This window comes from Symphalangus syndactylus, chromosome 4 (genome assembly GCF_028878055.3).
Source record: "Symphalangus syndactylus isolate Jambi chromosome 4, NHGRI_mSymSyn1-v2.1_pri, whole genome shotgun sequence".
Lineage (NCBI taxonomy): Eukaryota > Metazoa > Chordata > Mammalia > Primates > Hylobatidae > Symphalangus > Symphalangus syndactylus.
Genome location: NC_072426.2, coordinates 127,662,427 through 127,689,347, shown reverse-complemented (window position 1 = coordinate 127,689,347; position 26,921 = coordinate 127,662,427). Strand labels below are relative to the sequence as shown.

General features: G+C 36.1%; 1 protein-coding gene across 2 annotated transcripts in view; it reads left to right on the top strand.

Annotated features, from left to right (window-relative positions):
- The window catches only part of DCHS2 (dachsous cadherin-related 2), a 269,592-nt gene that overhangs the window by 159,290 nt on the left and 83,381 nt on the right, over positions 1–26,921 (top strand). The window contains exons 5-11 of one of the 2 annotated variants that reach the window (XM_063638296.1): positions 122–358; positions 1,727–2,743; positions 5,513–5,700; positions 7,013–7,112; positions 12,628–12,785; positions 13,899–14,742; positions 19,152–19,391. In XM_063638296.1, coding sequence (XP_063494366.1) covers positions 122–358; positions 1,727–2,743; positions 5,513–5,700; positions 7,013–7,112; positions 12,628–12,785; positions 13,899–14,742; positions 19,152–19,391 — 2,784 coding nt within the window. Of the gene's footprint in view, positions 1–121; positions 359–1,726; positions 2,744–5,512; positions 5,701–7,012; positions 7,113–11,795; positions 12,169–12,627; positions 12,786–13,898; positions 14,743–19,151; positions 19,392–26,921 lie in introns of those variants that run through there. The other variant, XM_055276191.2, reaches the window with a different exon arrangement.

Sequence of the window (26,921 nt, the reverse complement as noted above, 5' to 3'; positions counted from 1 at the left end):
GTGGCCCAGTTAACACATAAAATAAAACATTACAATACACTTAACAGACAAGGTGTTACTATTGCTTATCAGTATTTATTACATGTTATCTGTTTACCAATGTTTTCTTTTCCTTACCCAGGAATTATTTACTTAACATCACCTCTTAGTCATTTGGAATCTACCACACTTTCGTTGATGGTCTCTGCTCAAGACGGTGGTGGGCTCACAGCTGTCATTAATGCCGACGTCACCATACACATTTTCCAGACAACTCTGGCACCTGCTGAGTTTGAAAGGCCTAAATACACTTTCTTAGTTTATGAAGATGTGCCTGAAGATAGTCCCATTGGAACAGTGAAAGCAAGAGAGCCCTTGAGTAAGTGCTTCTTATGCTGCATGGAAGTCCATTATTGGAACATTTCTTGTTTTTTCCTAGGCGGTACAATCTTGAATAATTTTTTTCTTCTTTCCACTCAAGTCAAAACAAGGGAGATAACACAACCTGTGGCTTGCTCTTTGTTCTTCCAACATTGTTTCTGTCCATCCCACAATTTTTTTTCTGATCACAAAAATAATAGGCATTTTAAAAAGAATGTTTAAAACAATACAGATTATAATATACAAAATATATGTCTCCTATAACCCACTCACAAAAACACACACATGCACACACAATTTACAAATTTTTGACAAAAATGCATCCTTCTGTATTTGTTGTTATAGAGCTTCTTTCCCCACTTAGTATATACTGAACGACTTTCCAGATAAATGGACGCCATTCTGTCTCCTTAAAAGACAGTTTATAGTATTTCAACTTAGATATGTTCTATGTTTACATTTGCTACCAATTTGAATGATTTAAAAAATCTTGCTAGTCCAAATAGTACTTGAGCAAATACCCGTGTGTGACTTTTTCACACTTGTAGAGGAACCTGTGCAGGATAAATCCCTAGAAATGAATTACCTTTCCAAAGAGCTTGTCCTCCTCCTGGTCCCCTTCTGTTCCTTCCTCTCTCCCTTCCCTCAATCTCTATGGAGAGTATTTGCCCTTCATAGGTAGATATAATAGAGAAACATCAACATAAATTTAACTTGACTTCCTCAAACATATTAAAAAAAAGGTATCCGAATTATTTTCTGAATATCTTTCCCTTTTATCTAATGCAAGAGGGACGAAGGAAGAGAGTGAAACCTGTGACTTGCTCTTTGCCCGTTGAACATTCTTTTCTTACACCAAAAAATTCTTAAAACCATGTGTCCACTTTTCAACAAGCTTTAGAGAGCAGAGAAAGTAAGACATTGCACAGTAGTCTCTGTAGATGGAGAATATACAATCGTGCGTCCTTAACGATGGGAAATGTTTTGAGAAATGCCTCATTAGAAAATTTTGTCAGTGTGCAGACATCACAGAGTGTACTCACACGAACCTAGATGGTGTGGCCTACCAGACACCTAGGCTAAATGTTATAGTCGATTGCTCCTAGGCTACAAACCTGCACAGCATATTACTGCATTTAATACTGTAGGCAGTTGTGCCCCAATGGTAAGGATTTATGTATGTGAACATAGAAAAGGTACAATAAAATACGGTGTCAGAATCTTACGGAACCATCATAGTATATGTGGTCCATCATTGACTGAAGTGTCATTAGGCAGTGGATGACTGTATTCACATTTCAATTTCTGAGTTTCCAGTGGGTCCACCCTTTTGACATACAGTGGTTGCCCCCTCTCTCTTTTTCAGACTCCTCAGAACCAATCTTTTACAGGATTTCTTCTGGTGATCTCGGCGGAAAGTTCTCCATTCACCCGTGGCTGGGCACTATTCGCACCCGGAAGCCCCTGGATCACGAGACGCAGCCCGTGGTTGTGCTCACGGTGCAGGCGCAGCTCGGCAGCGCCCCAGCCTGCAGCAGCACGGAGGTCAACATAACAGTCGTGGATGTCAATGACAACCACCCAGCGTTCCTCAGGACCTCAGATGAGATTAGAATATCCCAGACCACGCCCCCTGGCACAGCCTTGTACCTCGCACGTGCAGAAGACAGAGACAGTGGGAGGAACGGACTCATCCGGTACTCCATCGCCAGCCCGCAGCCGGGCGTCTTTGCCATCGACAGAGCCCTCGGGGTGCTGTTCCTCAACGGCAGCTTGGGCGCGGGCGAGCACCGGGAGCTCATCCTGACTCTCAGGGCCGAGGACCAAGGCGTGCCTCCTCAGGCAGCCCTGCTGGTGCTGACAGTCGTTATCGAGAAACGCGAATACAGCCCATCCTGGACTTTCGAACATTTGGTCTATCAAGTGGAAGTCAGTGAGTCTCTCTCACCGATGACACAAATACTACAAACACAGGCGCACCCACTTGGCCCCCAGCGTGCAGCCTCGCCGCTTAGGTACTCGCTGGAACCCAGCGTAGACTCTGCTATATTTGGAATCCGCCCTTACACGGGCTGGATTTATTTGCGGCGGCAGTTTGACTATGAATCCACCCAAACATACAATTTTAGAGTGTTTGCTTGGATCCCCGAGGACGGATTGTTGCAAAATGTGAGCACTACAGTCATTGTTCGTGTCCAGGATGAGAATGACAATTCCCCCACCTTCTTGAATGATGTGTTGTTTTTGAAAGTCGAAGAGAGCCCTGTTCCCCAAGGGGTAATAAGCAAAATTACAGCCATTGACATAGACTCTGGAAAGAATGGACAGCTATTATATTTCCTTTTGTCTGATGGAAAATTCTTCAAGATGAATCCTAATACAGGTAGCACTTCATAGTTTCCACCTATTCCTTTAAAACGAGGATTGAGTACTATCAAACTGGTCTTTAAGTAAAAATAAAAATAAAAAATTAAATAAAATCAGGATTGAGAAAACTCAAATCGTTAGGTATAGCATTAGTGCAGACATGCAATTGAAATAATGGTTTTTAATAAATAAGGTATTCGATTACTGTATTGTGAGATCTTAAAAATGGATTAAAAATTGAATAGAGTTTCACCCATAATCATACTTTCCCTGCATCACATCCACATCTCGCCAATATATGGTTCTTTTTCTGAACTAGAGGTATAGACAGAACTGGATTGAATGTATCCTTCTGTAAAGGCTAATTTTTTCAACAACCATCTTTTTCCATTTGTAGACATTTAAAAAATGTCAAAACGTATTTTGTGAAATATAAATATCATCAATGTAAAGCTAGAAATCAATTCATTGGTTAAGATTTCAAAATCACTCTAAGAATATATATCCTTTTTCTCATTCTGACAGAGGAACCAGAGGAAAAGGGGGAATAATTACCGTGAAGTTTTTGAAGTCTGAATTAAGAAATTAAAGATTAAATGTCACTATATTTTAAAATTTATGTTGTATAAGTTTACGGGGAGTTTATTTAATTCTTACAATGAAATATATCTATATTGCAAATACACACCCGGGAAATCTCAAACTCGGATAGCTCAGGTAGTACACCCAAAGTCATGGAGCTGGTAAGATGAGAGGAAGCTCCCTTTTTGTGCAGGTCCAGCAGGCACCATCTATGTCATAAGCTGGGCAGATGGTGCCGCTGCCTTTAGTGGGACAGACTTTGCGTTCAGTTCTGATGATCTTCAAGCCTTTGTTCTCAAGCTTCTGTTCTGTGACTTAGGAGAAGGTGACTTTTCACAGCAGATGGAGGTTTTCACAGGGCACATGGCTTGCCAAGAAGGTTGCAAGCTGCGTTTCCACTCTCATTCACTCCCTAAGCTGAGACTCCTTCTGCAAAGGCACAAACCATACAGTTATACAGGATGACCCTGTTTGCACTTTACTTCCATATGGCTAGTTTTCAAGGTCTTCTATTTCACTTGTTTTTTTTCTTTAAAATAAGCAAACTACAGTTGATTCCCCCGTGATCTTCCCTCCCCTACAAAAAGACCAGGTGTCCACTCCTAATTTCATGGTATGGCTTTAAGCAAGTAGCTTAAGCTCAGAGCTGCTTCCTTACCATAAATAAAGGAGACAATTCCTGACATGCCCTGTGCCGTGCTTTGAGGGATAAAGAGCTAAAGAGTATGAAGGGGCTTGGAAGACTATATGCTTGTAAACTGTTCCTCCTCCCAAGGACAGCATGGCAAGGCAGGGTGGAGGGTGCCCTTCAGAGCCTGGGAGACACACCCCCTTTTCATCCAGTTCTCTGGACAGTCTTACAAGTGACCAGGACTTGAGCTCCCGTGGAACCATACCCTGGTGTCACCCATCCCCAGCTGCAGCCTGAGCTGCACAGTCTTTTACATCCCCGACCTCCAAGGCTGCTGCTTATCCATCAGATTTGCTTTATGAGTAAAAATCTGTTTGCCATTCAGAAGTTAAGGTCTTCAGAGGAGAATTAGAGTTTGGAATTTAAAAAAAGCAATTGTGTGTATGATCTATATTAAAACCTCAGAGTAAACACTATAAATATAGTTTATATATTAACAGTAAACAGTTATCATAAACACTGCATTTAAGCTCACCAATTCAGCAACTTACCTAAATGAGAATTTTCATTTTTGTTCCTTGTTTCCACTTTTTTTTATGCAATGCTATTTTATTTGTATTAAGAGGAAAAAAGTTTTTAGCCATAGAAATGTTTGTCGGTAGCTGCTTCATGCTCACATTCTCACAGGTACATTTTTTTTTTTTTCATAAATGGTGAGGAAACCAGTGCTTGGCAGAGCTCTGACAGGCTATTGGACCGAGTGCTTGTCTTTCCAAGGTCCCCGGCAATAGGGAGAGGCAGTTAGATGTTATGCCTGGGTCTGCATGGCTGACACGTGAGGAAAGTTACCAAAGGTAGTGTAGCTCTAGGCAGAAATATTTGAAATAAAGCTTCTAAAGCATTAAGAGTTTTTAGGAAGTCACTATCCATTGCTACATGTATATTTTGTGAGATAAAAACAAATACTTGTGTACATAAAACACAAACTGTTGCCTAAGGAATATTATTTGATTTCCAGAAAGATATTTAGCCATTATGTTAAAGTAGTGATAACAGCTGCCATTTGTGTCGTCATGTATAGCTTGCACAATACTTTTATGTGTGATTACATTTCTTCCTGACAGCAGTCCCAGGCTCAGAGGGGTCATTCCATGTCTGAGGTGGGGAAACTGGGGCCCAAATCCAGAACTTGTGTCAGAGTTCACATGCTTTCCATCATTCTGTATAGCAGCATAAAGAGAGATAAGCAGCAGTTTTAAATCTTCCAAATCATTACTAAGTTCCCACAGAGTTCTATCATTTTTATGAATTCATTGTTTATTAGTTCAAATGATTGATGGATGATAATTTGAAATATGAAATACAAAGAATAACAAATATAAAGTGACATTTTCAGGAGCAACTTGAGAAAATTTTTTCAACAGTAGCACAGAGCCAAACTACTATGTAGATGGTCTTAGAAGTCGCATGTTTGCTCAAAGCTTTGTACTTGGTTTTCCTTCTGGAAATTGTTCTGGCCGTGGTACGCCTGGTACACAGTGCCTGTGTCTTGTTCTGCTCTGTATCCCGCAGGAGAGTTGATCAACTGGGTGGCACTGGATCGTGAGCACTGGGGGCACCATCAGATGACTGTGCTAGTGACAGACCACGGCTCCCCACCACGAAATGCCACCATGGCGGTTTACGTCTCAGTTACTGACATCAATGATAACAGGCCCTTCTTCCCCCAGTGTCACCCTGTAAAGGAGTTACACGTGAAGGTTTGTGAAGTAACCTTGCAATGAATTTGTAATATCTTAAGTCATTTGTTTTGAGCACCACCTTGTGGTAAAACATGTGAATTTATCACATCAGTCTTGGTGTGGCAAAGCGTACTTTTTCTAGAAGACCTAGATATTGTGCACATGTTATTTTAAAAGAAAATTTTAAAAAAGTAAATGAATTTATGTGCTCTTTGGCATTGTACCTCCAGTTGCTTTATAATAATAAGTTTAGTTCAGCCCTTGTACACAAACTGAATGGTGCTTCAGGATAATGCTCAGAAATGGCTTGTTTTTCCAGTAGCTTACATGCATCTCTTTGTGCAGAGCTTCTTAAGGGCAATTGATACATGTCTCTAAGATAGTCACTTAAGGATGGGGGAACAACCTGTAGCTCTAAAGTGGGTAGGTGGACATCCAGAGATAGTAAATTTGACCCTTTTGATCACATGCACAAACTTTTAATTATATTATCTCTTTTTTTGTCTTTTTGTATGTTTTATAATATACATAAATAAGAATAGCAGTTCATTCACATAATAAATATGTTTGGACCTACTAATAATTTTTTTAGTGGATGGGTTATAATAATGAAAAGTTTAGAAGCTACTGTTCCAGAACAATTGAATTAGACATTCAAATTGTGCTCAAATATGCATATTGAACAACTCAACAAAAGTATTGAGGAACTCATAAGTTTAAACTGATCTTCTGAATCCAGCTTTAAAGAACAATTCTAACAAAACAAAATATTATTATATTATCATTACACTTTTTAATCATATCATTAAAATGTCCGGTGGCTTAATTGGGCAGTTGGACTCTAAACATGTAGTTGAACTTCACATGTGCATTTCAATATTCCAGGACAGCTCCTGATAATTGATATGTCCTGCATGAGTTTTGTTTTCTGAATTAAAGGTTCATGTTTATTTTAAGCATATTTTAAGCCATAGCAACCACCTTTCAAAAAATGTCCTAAGAGCTGATGAATGAGAATATGCTAGAAATCTTAAAATACACCAAAAATCTAAGATTGTTTAGTAAGTTCAATTTCTTTTTCTTTTGGTCAGAATTAGTTCAGATGCCTCAGATAATTCATTCTAATTGAATAAAAGATTTAATATGTAAGGAGGATTCTTTTCATGGACATACACTCATATAACTTTTACATGGTATGCATTTGAATTATATGTGGATTTTAAGATAGTTTAAAATATTTAGTATAACGTATTCATTCATTTAAAGGTCCACTGATATTTCTTTTTAAACTTTTGCCGACTCATTTGTAAGCTGTTTGTTTTAATGGCAGGTTCTGGAAGGTCAACCAGTAAATATGTTGGTTACAACTGTGTTTGCAAAGGATCCTGATGAAGGAAATAATGCAGAAGTTATATATTCAGTATCTTCAGGTAAAACTTACTGTTCATACAGGATTAAGAACTTTTAGGATTTCTGCTTTCATTTGTCAACTATCCCCTTCTGGGAAAAGAGGTTCTATTTTGATATCTTTGAATGCTGTAGTTAGTTTTGAAAAAACCACCAAGTTACAAACAAAATACATTTTTTATTGTCAAGAACTACTTTCAGTTTTTGAAAAATAATTTAAAGTTTAATAAACAATCAGAGTAGCTTTTTACATTCTTAATAGAAACCATTCATCTTTAGTGAATAATTTGCAATAATGTGAAGTACAAATTTACTTTTATTGATAGGAAAGTGTTAGTTAGGGGATAAGAATTGGTATTAAGTATGATTAAGAGTTCCAAGCATCTATGAATCTTTATGAAGACTGAATACTTGTAAGGTCAGAGTAAATCACGCCTAGAAAATGTCACGTGTATACATACATGTGTGTATGGGGAAATTTTATTGAAGTGGGCTTACTGTTATGTTTTCTGTTGGAACGTGCAGGCCCCAGATTTTTTCCAGTTATTTACTTTAGTTGGCATTGTGTTTTATATCATTTTAAAAGACATTTGGTGCTTTGTCGTGTTTGACACAAACATAGGACATAGGAAAGAAGAGATAACATTGCCCTTACCCACAGATAATTTGACTGTCTTCGTGGAAAACCCAAGAGATGCTATAGGCAACCCTTTGTAATTAATAAAATAGCCAATTTCTGAGAATAATGTCAACATATGAAACTCACTGGTATTTTTAAAACTTAGCAGTTTCCAAAGATCTCATTCACTATGGTGAATTCACAAAGAAAATGAAAGGGTGTAGGGGCAGATCTACCGTGAAACTAATGAAGCTTAGTTTTGTGGTGTTTTACTTGCATAGCCTCCCCAGGGAGCGGGAAGTGGACAATTTATTTTTCTTAAGGAGTGCCTCTCAAACTATACAGACTTCAAAACAACACAGATAGGATCTGTCTCTATTAGGGGCATAGAAAAACTTCCAGTATAACTTGTACAAGACTTTCATACAGAAAAGTACAAAATATTAATGAAAGACATAAAAGAATGAAGTGAAAAGCTGTATCATGTTCATGCTTGGGAAGACTCAATATCCTAAAGATGACAATTCTTAACAAAAATATAAGTATTAATTCAGTATGATTTCAATCAAATTTTCAGTGAGGCTTTGATAGAATTTGACAAGCTGATTGTAAAAGTCATGTGGAAGAGCAAAAGACAAGGAATAACTAAGACAATGTCCAAAGAACAAGTGGGAAGTTGGCCTTACCCAGTTTTCGTTTATAAAATTTCATAATTACAACACTATTGTATTAATTCACTCATTAATAAATGGACCAGTTGAAAAGAGTACGGGTTACACTTTACACATATGGAAACTTGACATATGAGGGGGTAGAAAATAAATGGGGAAAAGATGGACTATCAATACGTGATGCTGATGTGATTGGTTACCTGCAAGGAAAAATATCTCTACTCTCGGCATATCAAAGATGAGTCTTATTAAATGTAGAAATCTTTAACTCTTACAAAAGAAAATATGAGACTGGTTATATCTACGGCATTGAGAATAAAGAAGACGGTTTAAACAAGAAGAAATGCAGAAGCTCACAAAGAAATAGATAAATAAAACTACATGAAAATTGAAAACACTATCAAAAAATTAGTATTCAGAATTTATTAAGAACTCCTGCAAACTAGTAAGAAAAACCAGTAAATAAATAAAATTGGACAAAGAATGTTAACAGGCAACTCAAAGAAAAGAAGCCTGAATCATTAAAAAGGTTTTTAAAGCATGCCCAGACTCCTTGATGTGACGACTTCGAAGAACAATGAAGCAGTATCTGATAAGATTGGAGATGTGCTTGTGCTATACCCTTGCAGTTCTACTTCTGTTACCCTAGAGGAATTCTATATGTGCAGAGTGAGACTGTAACAGGATATTCATTGAAGCTTTGTTTCAGTTGTTTGCATAATACGGTATATTCACGGAATACTATACAGCAATGAAAATGAATACGATAGAGTTTCATACATGGCAGTGTGGGTAAATATTGAATCCAAAGTTAAGCAAGGAAGGTAAGGATTTTACAGAAGATAAAAAGAATTTGACACAAACAGAAGCTTTGAGTTCATTGCATTGCTTTTCCTTGGAAAAGTTACATATACAGTTCTTCTCAATACCTCCGTGGTCAGGGAGCCAAATTCTTCTCTGATGTTTCTATGCCCATATAAACCATCCAAATTTATTTACCTATAAATGTCTTCCCAAGTTTTCAGGACCCTTGAATGGTGGATTATACAGAGGTAGTGAGCCTGCAGCAGATCCACATTTGGAGACAGCCCTTCCTCTGTGTTCCTGCTGTCCCCACCTTCAGAGACTCTTTCCCCATCCTCCCCCTCTTTTTTTGTCTTCCCTTTTGTTACTTCTCAAATTTTTCTTTTTATTGTCTTAGCTTATTTTAATCTGGTCATTGGGAGGAAGAAAAACTGGCTTTGCAGGCATGCATTCAAGAATCTTCCTCTGGCTATGAGGTCAGTTAGGTCAATAAGATCTTTATATCTTTTTTCCTGTTTCATTTTGGGGTGGAGAAGACAACATAGTGTGCCTGTGAAGGACAATGATGGTGAAGAGGGAAGATACACACACTCACACACACACACACACACACACACACACACACACAGCTATAATCCTGCTATAATACCAGTATTTAAAAGCAAGCAAAGCCATGGTATATGTTACTTATGGATGTATGGACTGGAAAGATATACCTCAACTTCAGTTATAAAAGTGACTTTCTACAGGGAAAGAGGAGGGGAATGAGATTTGGAGCTATTTACAGATCCACTCCTTTACTTATACTCTGCCATTTCTTGGAAAAAATTGAAAAAATATTGAAAATTAATCTAAGAAGTGATATTTTGGTGTTCATCGAAATATTCTTTTTTAAAAATTAGCTTCTAAAATGATATTTGAGGCACGTCGATATAAAAATATGGAGATATATATTACATTATTCCTATCTTTATTTTTTATCTGATAGTAAAATAGAAGCAACTACAAAATATATGGTAAAATAACGAGATGAAAATTGGTATACGGGGAATAAAGGTATGTATCATATTCATGAATGCATCCTATAGTATTTCTATGAGAACAAAATCAATGGATTAAAGCGTAGAAATCACAACTAATAAATGTTACATAATTGCCTGCTCTATGCTATGAGTTTCTTAATGACAGGGCTTCTTTTTTATTTGCTTTTATATCCCTAATAACTAGTAAAGTATTTGGTCCATAGTAATGACTCAGCAACTGTTGAACTAAAGAATGGAGGGGAGCTTCTACTCAAGACTTGTCTGAGGTTTGAACTGTTTGAAATGTTCAGATTTTATTGAAGAATACAAATCTGTTATTTAACTCAAAACCTTATGATAACAATCTAAATTATAAGCATCAATATGAATGTATAGATGTGTGCATGTGTATTCTCTGTGCACTGAAAAGGCCTAGAAGTGATGACAAAGCCAGAAACAATGAGCACCCCTAATGTCCCAAATATGTTCTCCCAAAACCATTTTCCACCACAAGGAACCAGGAGTCCTTTGGAGAAATGGTGATGTCAGGTCACGGTCAGGAAATCTACAAGATGAGTCTGCACCATATTGTCATACCTGTTACAAGGAGGCTACTAAACACTATTAGGATCATGGAAAGAGACCCAGGAACCAACTTTAAGAAGATCCCAATGTTCGGCGATGGGACAATTTGAGCATCAATAAGGATATTAATGGCAATATATTGAAACACAACTAATATGTTTAAATCATGCTTAATGATTTCCAAAACAAAAGCAAGACAAAATTTTACTTATCATAGTTGGAACATTGGTGGATGTTAGTGAACCAACCCATTATTTCAAAAACTGTTAAATAAAAGTTTAACTCATCAAGCATTTATCCTGCCTTTCTTATAAAGAACTCCTTTGAAAGTTTCTATTTATTGAAATATTCCAGCTAATATATGAAAAAGGGATGATAAACCAGAATGCAGTGCATATTGAGTATCCTTAATCTAAAATGCTTGGGATCAGAAGTGTTGCAGCTTTTGGATTTTTTTTTTTTTGGTGGGTTTTTCTGGGAGGGATATTTGCATATACATAATGAGATATCTTGGGGATGAGACCCAAATCTAAACATGAAATTCATTTTTTATATACATCTATATGCATAGCCTGAAGGTAGTTTTATACAATATTTTTTTTAACTTTGTGCATGAAACAAAGTTTTGACCGTGTTTTGACCGCAACCCATCAGATGAATCAGGCATAGAGTTTTCCTTGTTGTAGCATCATGTCAGTACTCAAAAAGTTTTGCATTTTGGAATATTTTGGATCTCATATTTTTTGGATTTGGGATGTCAACTTGCATTATACTTCCCAAAACTTAAAGAATAATTAATGGATCCAGGCTGTGCATCAGTAGGGGCCAATATCAAAAACAGCTAGCTTTTGGCCCATGCCTGAAGTCCCAGCTATCTAGGAGGCCAAGGTGTGAGGATAGCTTGCTACCCTGACCTCCAGGCTGCAGTGAGCTATCATGGCACAATTGCGCTCCAGCCTGGGTAACAGAGAGAGACCTCACCTTTTTTTCTTTTTTTTTTGGCAGCTAGACATATGCCTCTGAAGGGAAAAACAGCATTTGTGAAGTAGTCGTGCAAAAAACAAACAAACAAACAAAATCCTGACCTGAATTTGGTCACTTCTCTAGATCTACCTCTCAATTTAAGGAAAGCACAAGAATAGAGGAACATACTATGCTACACGTTGGAGATGCAACAGCAAATCTAGATCATGGAAAATGTCAGGATACAAGTTCCAGTTTATTCAACAAATAATTTGCAAGGACAAATAAAGAGATGGGTGGCAGGAATCCATAGATTAAAGAAATATGCAATATATGGACTTTATTTTGATCTTAATGTAAACAAGAAAAATAAAGAGTATTTATGGGATGGTTGAAAATTTGAAAACTTACTGGATATTTGGTGATACTGTGAATCATTATTAATTTTTAAGGTATAATATGGTACTGTGATTGTGTTAAAAATATTTATTGTTTAGAGATGCATTTTGAAATATATACAGAAGAAATAATATGACTTCTGGAACTTGCTTCAAAACAATGGGAGAAGTATATACATGGGGAATAGATGAAATAAGATTGGCCATGAGTTGATCATTGTTGAAGCTAGGTGATGGACTCATGAAAGTTTATTATACCATTTTGTCCACTTTTTTATATGCTTGACATTTTCCATAATAAAACTTTTTAAAAACTAATGTTTCTTGTCTATTTTTAGTGTCATTTTTGTGTTCATACTCTCATAGAATTTAAAGCAAATAAATCTTCCAAATGATCGGTATATTGGATTAATTGATTTTCTGTTTTCTGCATTGTCAATTAACATTTATTTCTCAATTTTCTCGTGTGTGTATAGAAGATAGTCCTGATCACTTTAAGATTGATGCCAACAGTGGTGAAATAAGAACAACCACAATACTTTCATATGATTATAGACCTTCCTACAGAATGACTGTCATTGCCACTGACCAGGGAGTGCCTCCTCTTCAAGGACAGGCAGTTGTTAATATTCAGGTAATGTTGTCACCATAAAATATGGAAGGACATCTAAAGATTTCATTTGACTTTTATTACAAGTTTATAGAGTGAAGATACATGTAATATGTATGTATATGAATATATATGTATGTGACATGAATACTATTTTAAGAGAGCATTGTACATAGCATACTTAGCTTTTTGCTATCACTAGAAAAATGATTTAGACCCAAATTATTTTGCAAATTAGCTTTGTACAGTTCTTGACAAGATAATCATCACTATATTGGCATTTATGTTGCTTTGTTTATAATGGACAAAAGGTATCTTTTCTTGTGCTTATTTCTAATGTCAAGGACCTGGTAAATTTGCAGGAGACACTTGTATGTAAACAAATGGCCATATAATAAATGACATAGTTTTTTGTAATTTTTTTTAATTTAGAAAAGTAACTTCAGATTCATATTTTAAGGTTTTACTTTAATCATAATGGGCAAACAAGTTGTGGGAATTCTCCAGAGTAGGAAAAAATTACACCAACCACTCAAAAAGAAGATGACTGTGCATAGTTAGTTTCTTTGTGTGTGCATGTGATAATCAGAAATACTAATACAGGTATATACAATAACCAAGGATATATATCCACAAGAACTGTTTCCAAATTATATTCTTTATTGCTTAAGGATATGTGGGTTATGAGAAAAATCTATATGGTCGTATCTCCAGTTTCTTGTTTCAGACAAACAAAGACATATGATACTTAAATGTACACAGATGTTGTCATTATGGATAGATTGGTCTGTAGTATTTAAAATAATTTGGAGAACTAGCTACCCTTCACTCCCATTGAAGAATCATAAGGCTACAGTTCAGCTTAACTATAACATGGCTTTACCAAACTGTCGTTTCACACAATACAGCAAACTCGGAAATAGAAAATTCTGTAGCTCTTATCTCCTAAATATTATGCAGTTTTTGATCTTCTGAGACATACCGGAATTATATAATATAAAAATGATATTTTTCTCACTAATTAACATATGATCACATACATGGAAGGAATTTGCTTTCAAAATAATATTATTACATATATTGATTAAACTGTTTTAAAAATACCCCAAATTAATATCTCTTTTATTCATATTTCAGGTGATCCCACTATCCAAAGGGAGAGCAATCATGTCTCAGAATATTAGACATTTAGTTATACCAGAAAATTCGAAGCCCGCAAAAGTAATGAGCTTGATAAAGTCACCTGATCACCTTCAACAACATTATAATGGAAAGTTACATTTTAGTATTGTTGCAGATGATAAGGATGGACACTTTGAAATAGACAGCTCAACCGGAGACTTGTTTCTTTCTAAGGAACTTGATTATGAGACGACATCTCATTATCTTTTCAGAGTAATTACTACAGACCATAGCAAAAACCTTTCCCTGAGTAGCACAGTCTTCCTTAGTATTGATGTGGAAGATCAGAATGACCATTCCCCATCTTTCCAAGATGAGCTCATCGTGATCAGTGTAGAGGAGAATGTTCCCATAGGAACCCTGGTGTATGTCTTCAATGCCAAAGATGGTGACGGCAGTTTTTTGAACAGTAGAATACAATACCACATTGAATCCCACAACCCTGGCACGAATCCATTTCTCATCCACCCCTCATTTGGCACACTAGTCACTGTGTCCCCTCTTGACAGAGAGAGCATTCCAACTGTCATCCTGACAGTAACAGCATCTGATCAGGCTGTGAATGTGACAGACCGGCGACTGAGATCACTGACAGCACAAATAGTGATTTTGGATGTAAATGACCACAACCCCACTTTTATGTCTTTCCCCATTGCCCATGTCAAAGAGGATGTCACAGTGGGCTCCTTGGTGCACCACATAACTGCTCACGATCCAGACGAAGGAAGGAATGGAAAAGTAACATACAGCATCCTCTCAGGAAATGAAAACATGGCATTTATGCTAGATGAGTCATCAGGTACAGTGCCCTATATGTCACTTTTAAAAATATTTTATTTTATTGTGGTTAGAAAACATGAGACCCACCCTCCTAACAAAGTTTTAAGTGTACAATACATTGTTTTTGACTATGAGTTCAATGTTGCACAGCATATCTCTAGAGATTATTCACCTTGCTTAACTGAAACTTTAGTTTCTCCCATTTTCCCTTCCATCCAGCCTCTGACAATCACCACTGCACTCTTTGATTCCATAAAGTAGACTATTTTAGATACTTCATGTAAATGGAATAATGGAGTTTTGTCTTTTTGTGACTGGCTTATTTTACCTAGCAAAATGTCCTCAAGATATATCCATACTGTCACATCTTTGCAGAATGTCTTTCTCTTTTAAGGCTGAATTGTCTTCAACTGTATGCACGTACCACAATTTCTTTATCCATTCATCTGCCGATTAACATTTTTAGGTTGTTTCCACATCTTAGCTATTGTGGATGGTGCTGCAGTAAACATGGGTGTGCTACTCTCTCTTCAAGATCCTGATTTCAATTCTTTTGTATAAATATCCAAAATTGGAGTTGCTGGGCCATATGGTAGTTCTAGTTTTATGTTTTGAGGAACATCCATACTATTTTCCATAGTGGTTGTAACATTTTGAATTCCCACCAACAGTGTACAAGGGTTCCAGTTTCTCTATGCCCTCACCAATACTTGTTGTCTTGTTTTTTTTAATAATAGCCATCCTAACAGGTATGAGTGATATCCCATTGTGGTTTTGACTTGCACTTCTCAAATAATTAGTGACATGGAGCATTTTTTCACATACCTGTTAGCCATTTGTATGTCTTTTTTGGAGATGTTTCTATTCAAGTCTTTTGTCCATTTTAAAATTAGTTTTTTTAATGTTTAGTTGTAGGAGATTTTTTATATATATTCTGGATATTAAGCCCTCATCAGATAGATGGTTTACAAATACTTTCTCCCATTCTATAGGTTGCCTTTTCTTTGCTGTGCAGAAGCTTCTTAATTGTATGTAATCCTGTTGTTTATTTTTGATTTGTAGTCTGTGTTTTTGTTGTCTACCCATGAAACAATTGCCAAGACCCAGTTCACAAAGCTTTCCCCTCTGTGTTTCCTTCTAGGAACTTTATAGTTTGAGGTATTACATTTAAATCTTTAATCCATTTTATTTTGTTTTATTTTTGTATGGTGTAAGATAAAGATACAACTTTATTCTTTTGCATGTGGATATCCGGTTTCCCCACATCATTTGTTGAAGAGATTAGCTTTTTTCTAATGTGTATTATTGGAAACCTTGTTCAAAATCAATTGACCATATATGGGTGGATTTATATCTGGGCTCTTTACTCTGTTCCATTGGCCTAAATGTTTGTCCTATGCCAATACCATACTGTTTTGATTACAGTAGCTTTGTAATATATCAAAGCTAGGAAGTGTGATGCCTCCAGCTTTGTTCTTTCTCAAGAGGATTTTCACTGTTCGGGGTTCTTTGAGATTCCATTTGAATTGCAATATTATTTTTTTCTATTTCTACAACAAAAGCCACTGAGATTTTGGTAGAGATTGCATTGAATCTGTAGATCAGTTTGGGTAGGATGAATATTTTAATAATATTAGACCTTTCACTCTATGAACATACATGTCTTTCCATTTGTATCTTCTTTAATTTCTTTCATCATTGTTTTGTGGCTTTCAATATGCAAGGTACTAACCTCCTCAGCTAGCTTTATCCCTAAGTGTTTTATTTTATTCCTTTTTGTGCTATTGTCAATGGAATTGTTTTTCTAATTTCCTTTTCAAATGGTTCCTTGTTAGTGTATAGAGATGCAACTGATTTTTGTATCCTGCCTTTTCTGAATTTATTTGTTCTAACAGTTTTTTGGTGGAGTCTTTAGGGTTTTCTATGCATAAGATCATGTAATCTACAAACAGGGATAATTTTACTTCTTCCTTTCTGATTTGGATGCCTTTCATTTCTTTTTCTGCCACTTTCAATTAAACCCTCTCATCGCTTGCTTATATTTAACTTTTTCATTTTCTTCTCTTAAAATGATGGTTCTTAAGATACATATGCTTTAAACATTTTTGACTTCTTCCGTTGTTTAACTTAGATATATATATATGTATATGTATACGTATATACATATACGTATACATATACATATATATATAATAGACACAGAGTTTGTATTTGAAGAACCAACTTTAATGGTCCTGTTTGTTAATATTAACTATGCTCTGTAGCTAGCTGACACTATGGGCTGAATATACAACAGAAAACTTCTTTGCCCCCATTGTGAGTCCTTGCAGGGTAGGATATGGTACCAATAGTGAATCAGGTAGCAGTATGACAAATCAACAGCAGTGTTCAAAGACTTTAGTATGGAAATTTATCTTTGAGATTATACAAACATGTATTTGTAAATATTGGAAATAATATATATTTTTAATGGCTGAATTCATTTGGGCATTAAGACCCCTGTTTTCACATCAATTGTAACATTTCTTTTTTTGAAGAAGCATTTATTCACTGTCAGGTACTCTACAGAAATGTCACTCACCCTCAACTTCACTTGTCTTGCTGTCACCATGTTGCTAGATAACATCTACTATGTGCTTTTTATGTAGTTTGATGGAAGAGTAAATGTACGAATTTTCAGTCTTGTGACTTTAAGAATGAACCTCCTTCTACCAGATTTTCAGGGAATATTGAAAAATTAATAACCTCTCATCATATTCACTAAAAAATAAAGTTATTTCTACATGAACCTTAGAAAAAAATCTCAGATATACACCATTTGGCCCAACTGTTAGTTAAAAGCATTATTTGGAATGGAATTAAATGTGGAGGATTTGGAATTCATGACTATAGTCTGGCTATATTCCGTTGGAAAATTTCATCAACATATTTATTAAATCCTGTACACATGGTTTCATTCTGAGGCATGCATGGACACCACCTAAATGCCCAACTGACAGAGAAATAGTCCAGACACAGGCTGCTGATATCTGTTAGAGCTGAGGCTCTCCAAGGACCTGTTTCAGTAATACTTGGAATGTGTTCCAAGATGGCTAAGGAAGGTATATTTCAGATTGTTAAAAAGAATGGATAAAATTAGACTTGTGTTTTGGTAATATAGGTATCGTGAATGTCTTGAGTAACTGCAGTGACTGTTTCAATGGAGATGTTTTTCAAAGACATAAAATGATAATTGCCAATTGCATTCATATGAGATGGGATTTTTTTTCTCTCACAAAGCTCATATTTCTTATAAAGAAGACAGTGAGTTTTTTTGGTGGCTATGGCTGTGAAATATAAAGTGATGAGTAATTATTGAAAAATTATTTTATAAAATAGAATTCAGTAAACTTCTTTCATTATTTCTTATAAAAGGGAGAAGCAGACAGCAATCCTAAAAGAAAAATGTGATAATTGGAATAATATAATGGCTATCTGTGTGCCAGTCTGTATTACATCTGACTTATATGGGTTGTATGCTTAAGTGGCAGTGGGATAGAGACATGTTTTACTTGTGAAGTGTATTATCTGAGTTATAACATCTTTGTGTTTTTTTTTTTTTTAATTAAGATGGAGTCTTGCTCTGTTGCCCAGGCTAGAGTGCAGTGGCATGATCTCAGCTCACTACAGCTTCTGCCTCTCAGGTTCCGGTGATTCTCCTGCCTCAGCCTCCCGAGTAGCTGAGATTACAGGCACCTGCCACCATGCCTGGCTAGTTTTTTGTGTTTTTAGTAGAGATGGAGTTTCACCATGTTGGCCAGGCTGGTCTTGAATGCCTAACCTCAAGTGATCCTCCTGCCTTGGCCTCCCAAAGTGCTGGGATTACAGGTGTAAGCCACCACACCCAGCCTGAGCCACTACACCCGGCCTGCTCTTTATTGTTAAAAAAAAAAAAAAAATCCAGTTAACTGAGAATAAATATTAAGAGATCATAATTCTTTAACAAAAATCAACTGTCTTAAAGAAGATAGCCATACCCACATTTTTGTGACTTTGTCGCTTTTATACATGAGGTGTTATGTGACATGAAGACATATATTGTTAGTATCCTAGATATTTTTTAAAAAGGAGGTAGATGTTGGCTAGATAATTTTAATGTAATCCTCTGAGTAGATAATTGCATAACATTGATTATTCTTTTGTTTGATATAATTTAAACTGAATTGTTTTGTTTGATATAATTTAAATTGAGATGACTTTTCTGACTAAAAATGTTTGCTTTTAATTGTAGATAGTGTATACATTTAAAGATGATTTAATGCAGTTCATATTTTAGCAGTTAAGACTTCTGAATTTTTATTAGGTAGACAAGTTAGGTATAAGTGGAGTAAGCATGACTTCTCTAAAGAATATTCATTACGTGTTGCTTTTCTTCCATTTTCAAAACAGGCTTACTAACTACAACCTGTCCTTTGGATTATGAAATGAAAACTCAGCATATTCTGACTGTTCTGGCACTGGATGATGGCACACCAGCACTTTCTTCATCCCAGACTTTGACAATTACTGTTCTTGATGTAAATGATGAAGCTCCAGTATTTAAGCAGCACCTGTATGAAGCTTCAGTGAAAGAAAACCGAAATCCAGGGGAGTTTGTTACCAGGGTTGAAGCTCTGGACAGAGATTCAGGTAATTTAAAAGTACAGCAACTGGGCATTTAATGCTTAAAAAAATTGAAGATTATAATTGACATAATTTATAATAGTTATGGCTCAGAAAAAATGAACAGCTGCTAGTTATCTCAAATTTCTAATACTTCTTTCATTTGCATCCACACAGAAACACATACACCTGTAAAGGTACAGATCTATCACTTAAGATTTGCTGGTATTAACTTTATTATTATTTATATTAGGGTGATACACACCTAATTAACATACACTTTATTGATTTGATCTTGATAATCGAAGTATGGACAAAGCATCGCATTTCTTCCAGACTATAATAGTTAGATACATTGAGAAGAAGAAGATAAATGGTTCTTTATTTCCTCTGTATATAGCATAGTGGAAGAGGCATGGTGCTGGTGTCAGACCACCTAGATTTGAATCCAAAACTACCATTTACTTATGCCATGTGACCTTGAACAAGTTACTAATCCTTTCTATTTCCCTACTTATCTGTGATATGGAGAAAATAACAGTGCCTAAATTATAGTTCTGTTATGAGTATGAATGAATTATTACATGTAAAGAGCTTAGACCAGCTTTGACCACACAATAAATGGTCAATATGTTAACTTTGTTACTATTTTTACTATAAAATAAAGAGTAAAGAGAATAAAGAGCTTAGACCAGCTTTGACCACACAATAAATGGTCAATATGTTAACTTTGTTACTATTTTTACTGTTTTCAAACACTGTGTCCAGACAAATGACTTTGGAGTAAACAGTTACTATGGCTAGGAATTTATAAATTTCTTAGACTTGCTTTTCAACATCACTGTGGCTGTTTTGGCAACTAAGGTTCAGCAACTTTAACCATATTCTGTTTTTATCTTAAACAAAATAATTACAAAAATTACAGTGCTGTGTTTCTTATTCACAGCACATGCTAAATTTTTCCATCTGAACTAATATGAATAGTTTATATTCCCATTCACATGTGAAACACTGAACTAATGTAAATATGAATATTATTGCTTCTCGGCCTTTTGGCTAAGATCAAGTGTAAATATAAATATTATATGAATATAAACTATTCGTGTTCAGTTTAATAATCCGGTCTTTTAAAATTTATGTTTGTATATAGCAAATGGCATTATATATCAATGTAATATTTTGTTATATTTTTGCAAGAATTGTAATAGATATTTTTATGGAAATAGTATTAACAATAGCATTTCCTTGTACATTGTTAATTTAAGGGGCAAAAGATACATTTACTTGAAATTTTAAAGTAAATTATAAAATATTTGAATACTTTGCCGTCTTGGAAAACATTATCTTTTAACGAAATGCATTTTACATGAATTTGTATGTGATGTTACTAACATTCTTTTCAAGGGCTAACCCAATTTTCTGTCTTTGACCAGAGTGGGGCAGTGTGATCAAAGAGTTTTTCTAAGAGTTGAGTCCGAAGCATGCTAACGATTGTTTGCTCCAATCTGTGCTTAGAACTTAGCACATTTTTGGCAGTATTCATTTTTAGGGTGTCAGAAACAATGAAGAATATACATAAGGTTTGTGTTTCACAATAATTTCAGCTCAGTAAAGTTCTCTTAGAGTGTTCTCTGTAGAAACAGAGCAATACAGGGTGCTGGGCAATGCAAAAACTACTTCCCAAAGTATATAGACATATACTGAACTTATTGCTGATGTTGTGTGATTTTGCAAACAGTAAGGTATGTAAAATGCTTCCTCCCTTTGGTCTTGCTTTATTTTATGAATTTTATTTTTTTGTAATGGATTCTACTAAAAAGGCTCCTCTTGCTTTAACGCTTGAAGAGGGAGAAAAGAATTTCTCTCAAAATTTGCATATATTAACCAAAGACAATTACCATAAATATATTCTTCTGATTTTTACTGTCAAGTTGCCCAGTGTTAATGTTATTTTCATTTAGAATGAATTATCTGCAACCTGCTAATTATAATTGAATTGAAACTTTATCATTCTAGAGATTATGGTACGCCAACTGAGAATTTAGATACAAAATTATTGTTTTTCTGAATTAATGGATGTTTGAAATACACATTAACATCTTCATGAGTCTCATGTAACCTTACATATTTTGGAGACAATTTTGATTTACTGCAAATCTCAGTGTTTTTAATGAAGCCAGATCTGTTAAGTAGGCGGTTATGTAAACACATGTGAATATTTGTGTGTATGCACGTACTTTCGAATATATTTTCCCTCAATCTTTTTTTTTCTTTTTTGATTATTGGGTTAAAACAATGAAACAGGATTATGCATGAGAATTAAATGACGTAGTCAAGATTTTAACATAACTGGCATTACACTGGAATTTATGAATGGTTTATTTTATAGTACGTATTTTTTTAAAAAATACCACAGTGTTCCTTAATACTAGAGAGCTTAACGTGTGTTTTCTAGCATTCTACGATGCAGTTTTTAAAAATGTAAGTATACAGTGTTATTTGGCATTCAAAACCCACAGGGATTTGAGCACTGAATGTTTATGGTGTATGACTCACACTTGCTCTAGCAGGAGTTTCTTCTTGTATTAAAAGGAAAAAACAACTACCAGATTTTAACTAAGGTATTAAAACTGCTGCAGCATTTGGTGCCACCAACAAGAGCTCCATTGTTAGTGAAAAAAGATCTCCCCCTGCAGTGCCCTTCCCCCACACCCAAGAGGAAAGGGTGCCCCACTGGGAATACCACTCACTTACATTCGCTCAAGGGTGTCGAACACAAAATAACTTAACAGTGTATTGCCACACTGAAATACAGAATTGATTAGTGAGATGTTATTCTCTATTCCATAAGAATGTATTCTCTATCTGGGGTCATCTTCAATAAACTACATCTGGTTTTCTGGAATCCCTGGTGCTGCACTAGATGTACAACTGCACCGCCTAAGTCTACACTTGGAGTCAGGGAGAAACACCTTATTTCATCAAATCTAAGACACCATTAATTGTAAGATGCATCTAATTGTGGAATACTTCCACTGGGCTGATAGCTTTATCTTCATAGGAAGTTATAAGGTGCCATTCTATATACCCTTTAGAAGGTGACTTATTTGTGTGTATACCAAAGAATAAAGGATAAGGATCTAAAATATCTGAATCTATGGCATTTTGTAATAACAATTTCTCATTCGAGTGGACAATACTGTCTGGCTATTCAGTTTATTTTAAATGTTTCTTTATGGAGTGATATTTTCTCTGTATCATATACTCAGGCAAAATATCCATCAACGTTCTTCCATACTTTTTTAAAGAGAACATATCCCTGATTCTTTATTTTTATTTATTTGTTTTTTATTTTTATACAGACAGAATCTCACTCTATTCCCCAGGCTGGAGGGCAGTGGCCCAGTCATGGCTCACTGTAGCCTCAAATGCCTGGCTTCAAGCCATCCTCCAGCCTCCACCTCCCAAAGTGTAGGGATTACAGTTGTGAGCCACCGCGCTCGGTCTCGCTGCACTTTATTAGCAGTTATTCATCGACATGCCCCCTCATTCTTTCACCAGTGGCATTTGTCCATCATTTTAGATTCAATCTAATTAATCCAGGGACACATAAGGAGATCCATAGGATTCAAGCGCAAGCTGATCTTACTGGCTTTGCGCCATTCTAGCAATCTCGATTATGCTGAAGTCCCAGAGAAGGATTTAAAGGCAGGCTAGATTATAGGGCATTTCAAAAGTTGAATTTCCCAATCCAAGGCTATGGAATATTTGCTAGAGAAAGTCACAACAGCATGCTCATTGAAGCCCTCGCCTACTTAGGCTGCAGTATTTCTGCTAATCCCTTAGTGCTGTTATGTTTTCCTTGGCTCTTTCTATATAAATTTTCTCTATATATATAAAAAAATCTATTATAAATACATTTGCATAAATATCAAAAATAAGCAGATGAAAAAGAATAAGGACCAGTCATAACCTCACTCACTCAGAGACAATCACTGTGTAAACTTTGGTATATATTCTTAATACATTTAATATACAGTATTATAATTGTGTAAATGTTTGTTCATCTGCTTTTTCTCTAGGCTGTGAACTTCTCCTGGATTCAGGACTTTTTATCTATCAATACATTTATTCCAGGCTCTTAGAGCAGTGCAAGATATGACATAGGAACTCAATAATATTTTTGACCATATGATCTGAGAAACTGAAGCATGTATGACATAAACTTCCTCAAGCTGCCCTCACTGTTTAGAATTTATTTATTATTTATTCCTTTATTCAATGAACCAGGCATAATTCTATTTTTGCTTTAGAAATGCCTGATTGTGAGGGCATTGTACAGTTGAGGCATTACACAAAAAAGAATCTTGGCTGGGCACGGTGGCTCATGCCTGTAATACTAGTGCTTTGGGAGGCCGAGGTGGGAGGATTGCTTGAAGCCAGGAGTTCAAGACCAGCTTGGGCAATATAGCAAGACCTCGCCTTTACAAAAAAAATATATAAAAATTAGTTGGGTATGGTGGCATGCTCCTGTAGTCTCAGCTACTCGGGAAGTTGAAGTAGAAGGATGGCTTGAGCCCAGGAATTTGCTGCAGTGAGCCACGATTATGCCTCTGCACACTCCAGCCTGGGTGGCAGAGTGAGATGCTGTCTTAAAAAAAGAAAAGAAAAGAAAAGAAAAATGATCTTCCTAAAAATGACACACCCCTGGAAAGAATTCTTTATTAATTCTCCATAGTTTGAGGAAGAGGAGGATAAAGTTTTATCCCTTTTAGCTTAACAACCAGCCTTCCTGTCTGTTCTCAGCTCCTATCACTCTCCCACCTTTTACTCTAGGATAGAATTCTGGAAAACTTTTTCCTTTAAAGGACCAGATAGTAAATATTTTAGGCTTTGTGTGCCTTACAGTCTCCTTTGTGCAACTCCGACACTATAGCAAGACAGCAGCCAAAGTTAATATTGTGCCTGTATTTCAATAAAACTTTACAAAAACAGGGAGCAGGCCAGATTTGATCACTGGACTGTAGTTTGCCAATCCCTAGTCTAATGCATGTGTCTAATTAAGACATCCAAGTTACTTGCTACTTTCTGCTCATCAGATCTAATTATCATGATGTCATCATAATATCTCTACCAACTAGATGATGTCAACAGTGGGAGAGTTTGCATAAAGATGGGTGAAAGCAAATGAGTTCTGATAGTTCTTATAAATTAGTATCAAATGTTGCTTCTCAAAAGGTGGTCCCCGGGACCAGTGGCACCATGATCCATCCCTTGTCTACAGAAAACAGCACCCATTCTGCTTTTCAAGGATGCTGATGGCCTTCTAATACCTTTCCCAGTGTACTTATGAAGGGAGGGTCCTCTGATCTCTTGGGAAAGGCAGTGGGGGTGTTTGGTGAGCATGTCATGTCATACATCATAAGTTCACTCTAACATTCTCATTTCCTTAAGCTTTGGATTATTTATAGTATTCAAAGGAAGACCTAATGTCTCAACCTCAGTGATTATAGGCTCCCATTGAATCCAACCAATCAAAGAAACTCTCAAGAGACACAGCTCTATGGGCTAACAACATTAAATTCTGACTCTTTAGCAAACAGTATCAATATTGTCTATTTACCTGTCAATAAATCCAGCCTAAACCAATGTTATATCTTTCTAGGTCTCACATTCTTAGAATTGATTTCCACACATATTCCCCAGGTTTATGCTGATATAACTTAGAAAATATTACTATTCTTTGAAACTATAAGCTTCTTTGACTGAGTCAGATTTGCACTTGGCTACCTGAGTTATGTTGAAATCTGACTCTGGTTATGGGTATTTACACGAATAGTCATCTCCTTACAAGGTATTTGTTATACCTGCCACTCAATTTGGGTCTGATCTTCAGGGAGGTTAATTTTAGGCCTTCTATATAGGAGCTTTCCAGCTTTCTAACCATGACTTGAGTTACAGGTTTAAAGCCTCAGCTCGTAGTTATCTTTCTATAATTTCCTAGTCCTTTGAAAAACAGTCTTCTGCATCACAGTCCTTTTTACTATTATGTGGTCAAAGTCAGCGCCATTTGGTTCTCTAAGGAATTGAAGTCCTTTAATAGTCACTTTATCACAGTCAAACATGATTGATAATTTAATTAATCGTGACAGCGCTCCAAGTATTGAATTCCTAGCATTTAATTTCCCATGGTTAAGGAACTCATTGCTGCATTCAAAGCCTAAGACATAACCAAACCAATCTCAGAGTCCCTGTTACCTGAGACCCAATTCTGGTGCCAAGTACTCTATCAGCCATGTTTAGTCAGGAAGAATAGATGCTACAAACAGGTGTTGGATAAATGAGTAAGCAAGAAGGGAATACTGAGGTAACCAAAAAGACAAAAACAAAATTCTAGAAGGCAGCTACCACCCCTAATATTGGGAAAGAAGAAGAGGTTTGGATTATCAGACCCTAGGAAGGAAATGAGAGAGGGGGCCTTGCAAAGGAGTAGCAAAACAGACTGAATAGCATTGCTGATGACAGTAAGTAACTAGGAAGAAGGAAGTCCCGTTTTCTGTCCTTTTGACTTTCAGTCTCCTTCTAGTGTCCTTTTGTGGCAAACCCTAGGAGAGACGTAGTTGGCGATGGAGAAAGTGGTTTGCAGATCCCCAGCCCCAGCATCACAGGGTAGAATACAGAAGAACAGATTTGGATCTGAGACACTATGGTTTAATAAATAATACACCATGTGAAGAACTGAAAAGAGCAGGCAGAGGGAACAGCCACTACAGAGGCCTCAGCAGAAAGATGCGTAGTATGTTCAGAGAACAGAAAGGAAGCCAGTGGGATAAGAATACAGCAAGGGAGCAAGTCCGTGAAAAGAGGTTGGAAAGATATGCAGAGCCCACATCATATGGTACTTTGCGGACTGTGGTAACGTATTTAGATTTTATTTTGAACGCATTCAAACATTCTTTCTTCCCTCTTACCCATTAACTCCTATTCATCTTTAGGGTTTCTGGTTATATCAAGGCAACTCAACTTACCCATCATGTCTATTCAGGGGGAATTGTCACTGCCAGCTTTCTTATCTGTATCCAGTGCTATATTGTAAGAACTGTGAGGGTAGAGAATTTGTCTGTTTACTAGCAGTTATATTTTTAGCACATGGTATGGTACCTTGGCACCTAAGATCACTCTTTATATATGTTAATACAATGAGATAATTAATGACAAACTATATACCTGAGATAAGTCTTCTATGATCCACTCCCTCAGTGATTACATATATTCCATCACACTTTCCATTACTCATTGAGTTAATCATCTTCCGCTCTAGAGAGAAACTCTGAGGACCAAGGTAACTATTCAGTGGTGCCTTTCCAGTACCTGACACTCAGTATCTGTGCATTAATAAATGAACACACGAATGAATAAATGAATGAACCAACCAAACAGATATGGATGCAAACTGAAGACATGAATGTGTAGAGTGAGATGACAATGATGTGATGGTCAGCACATTGATTGTCAATGCACCCCACTCCTGGAACCAGGAGAAAAATATGTCATAGA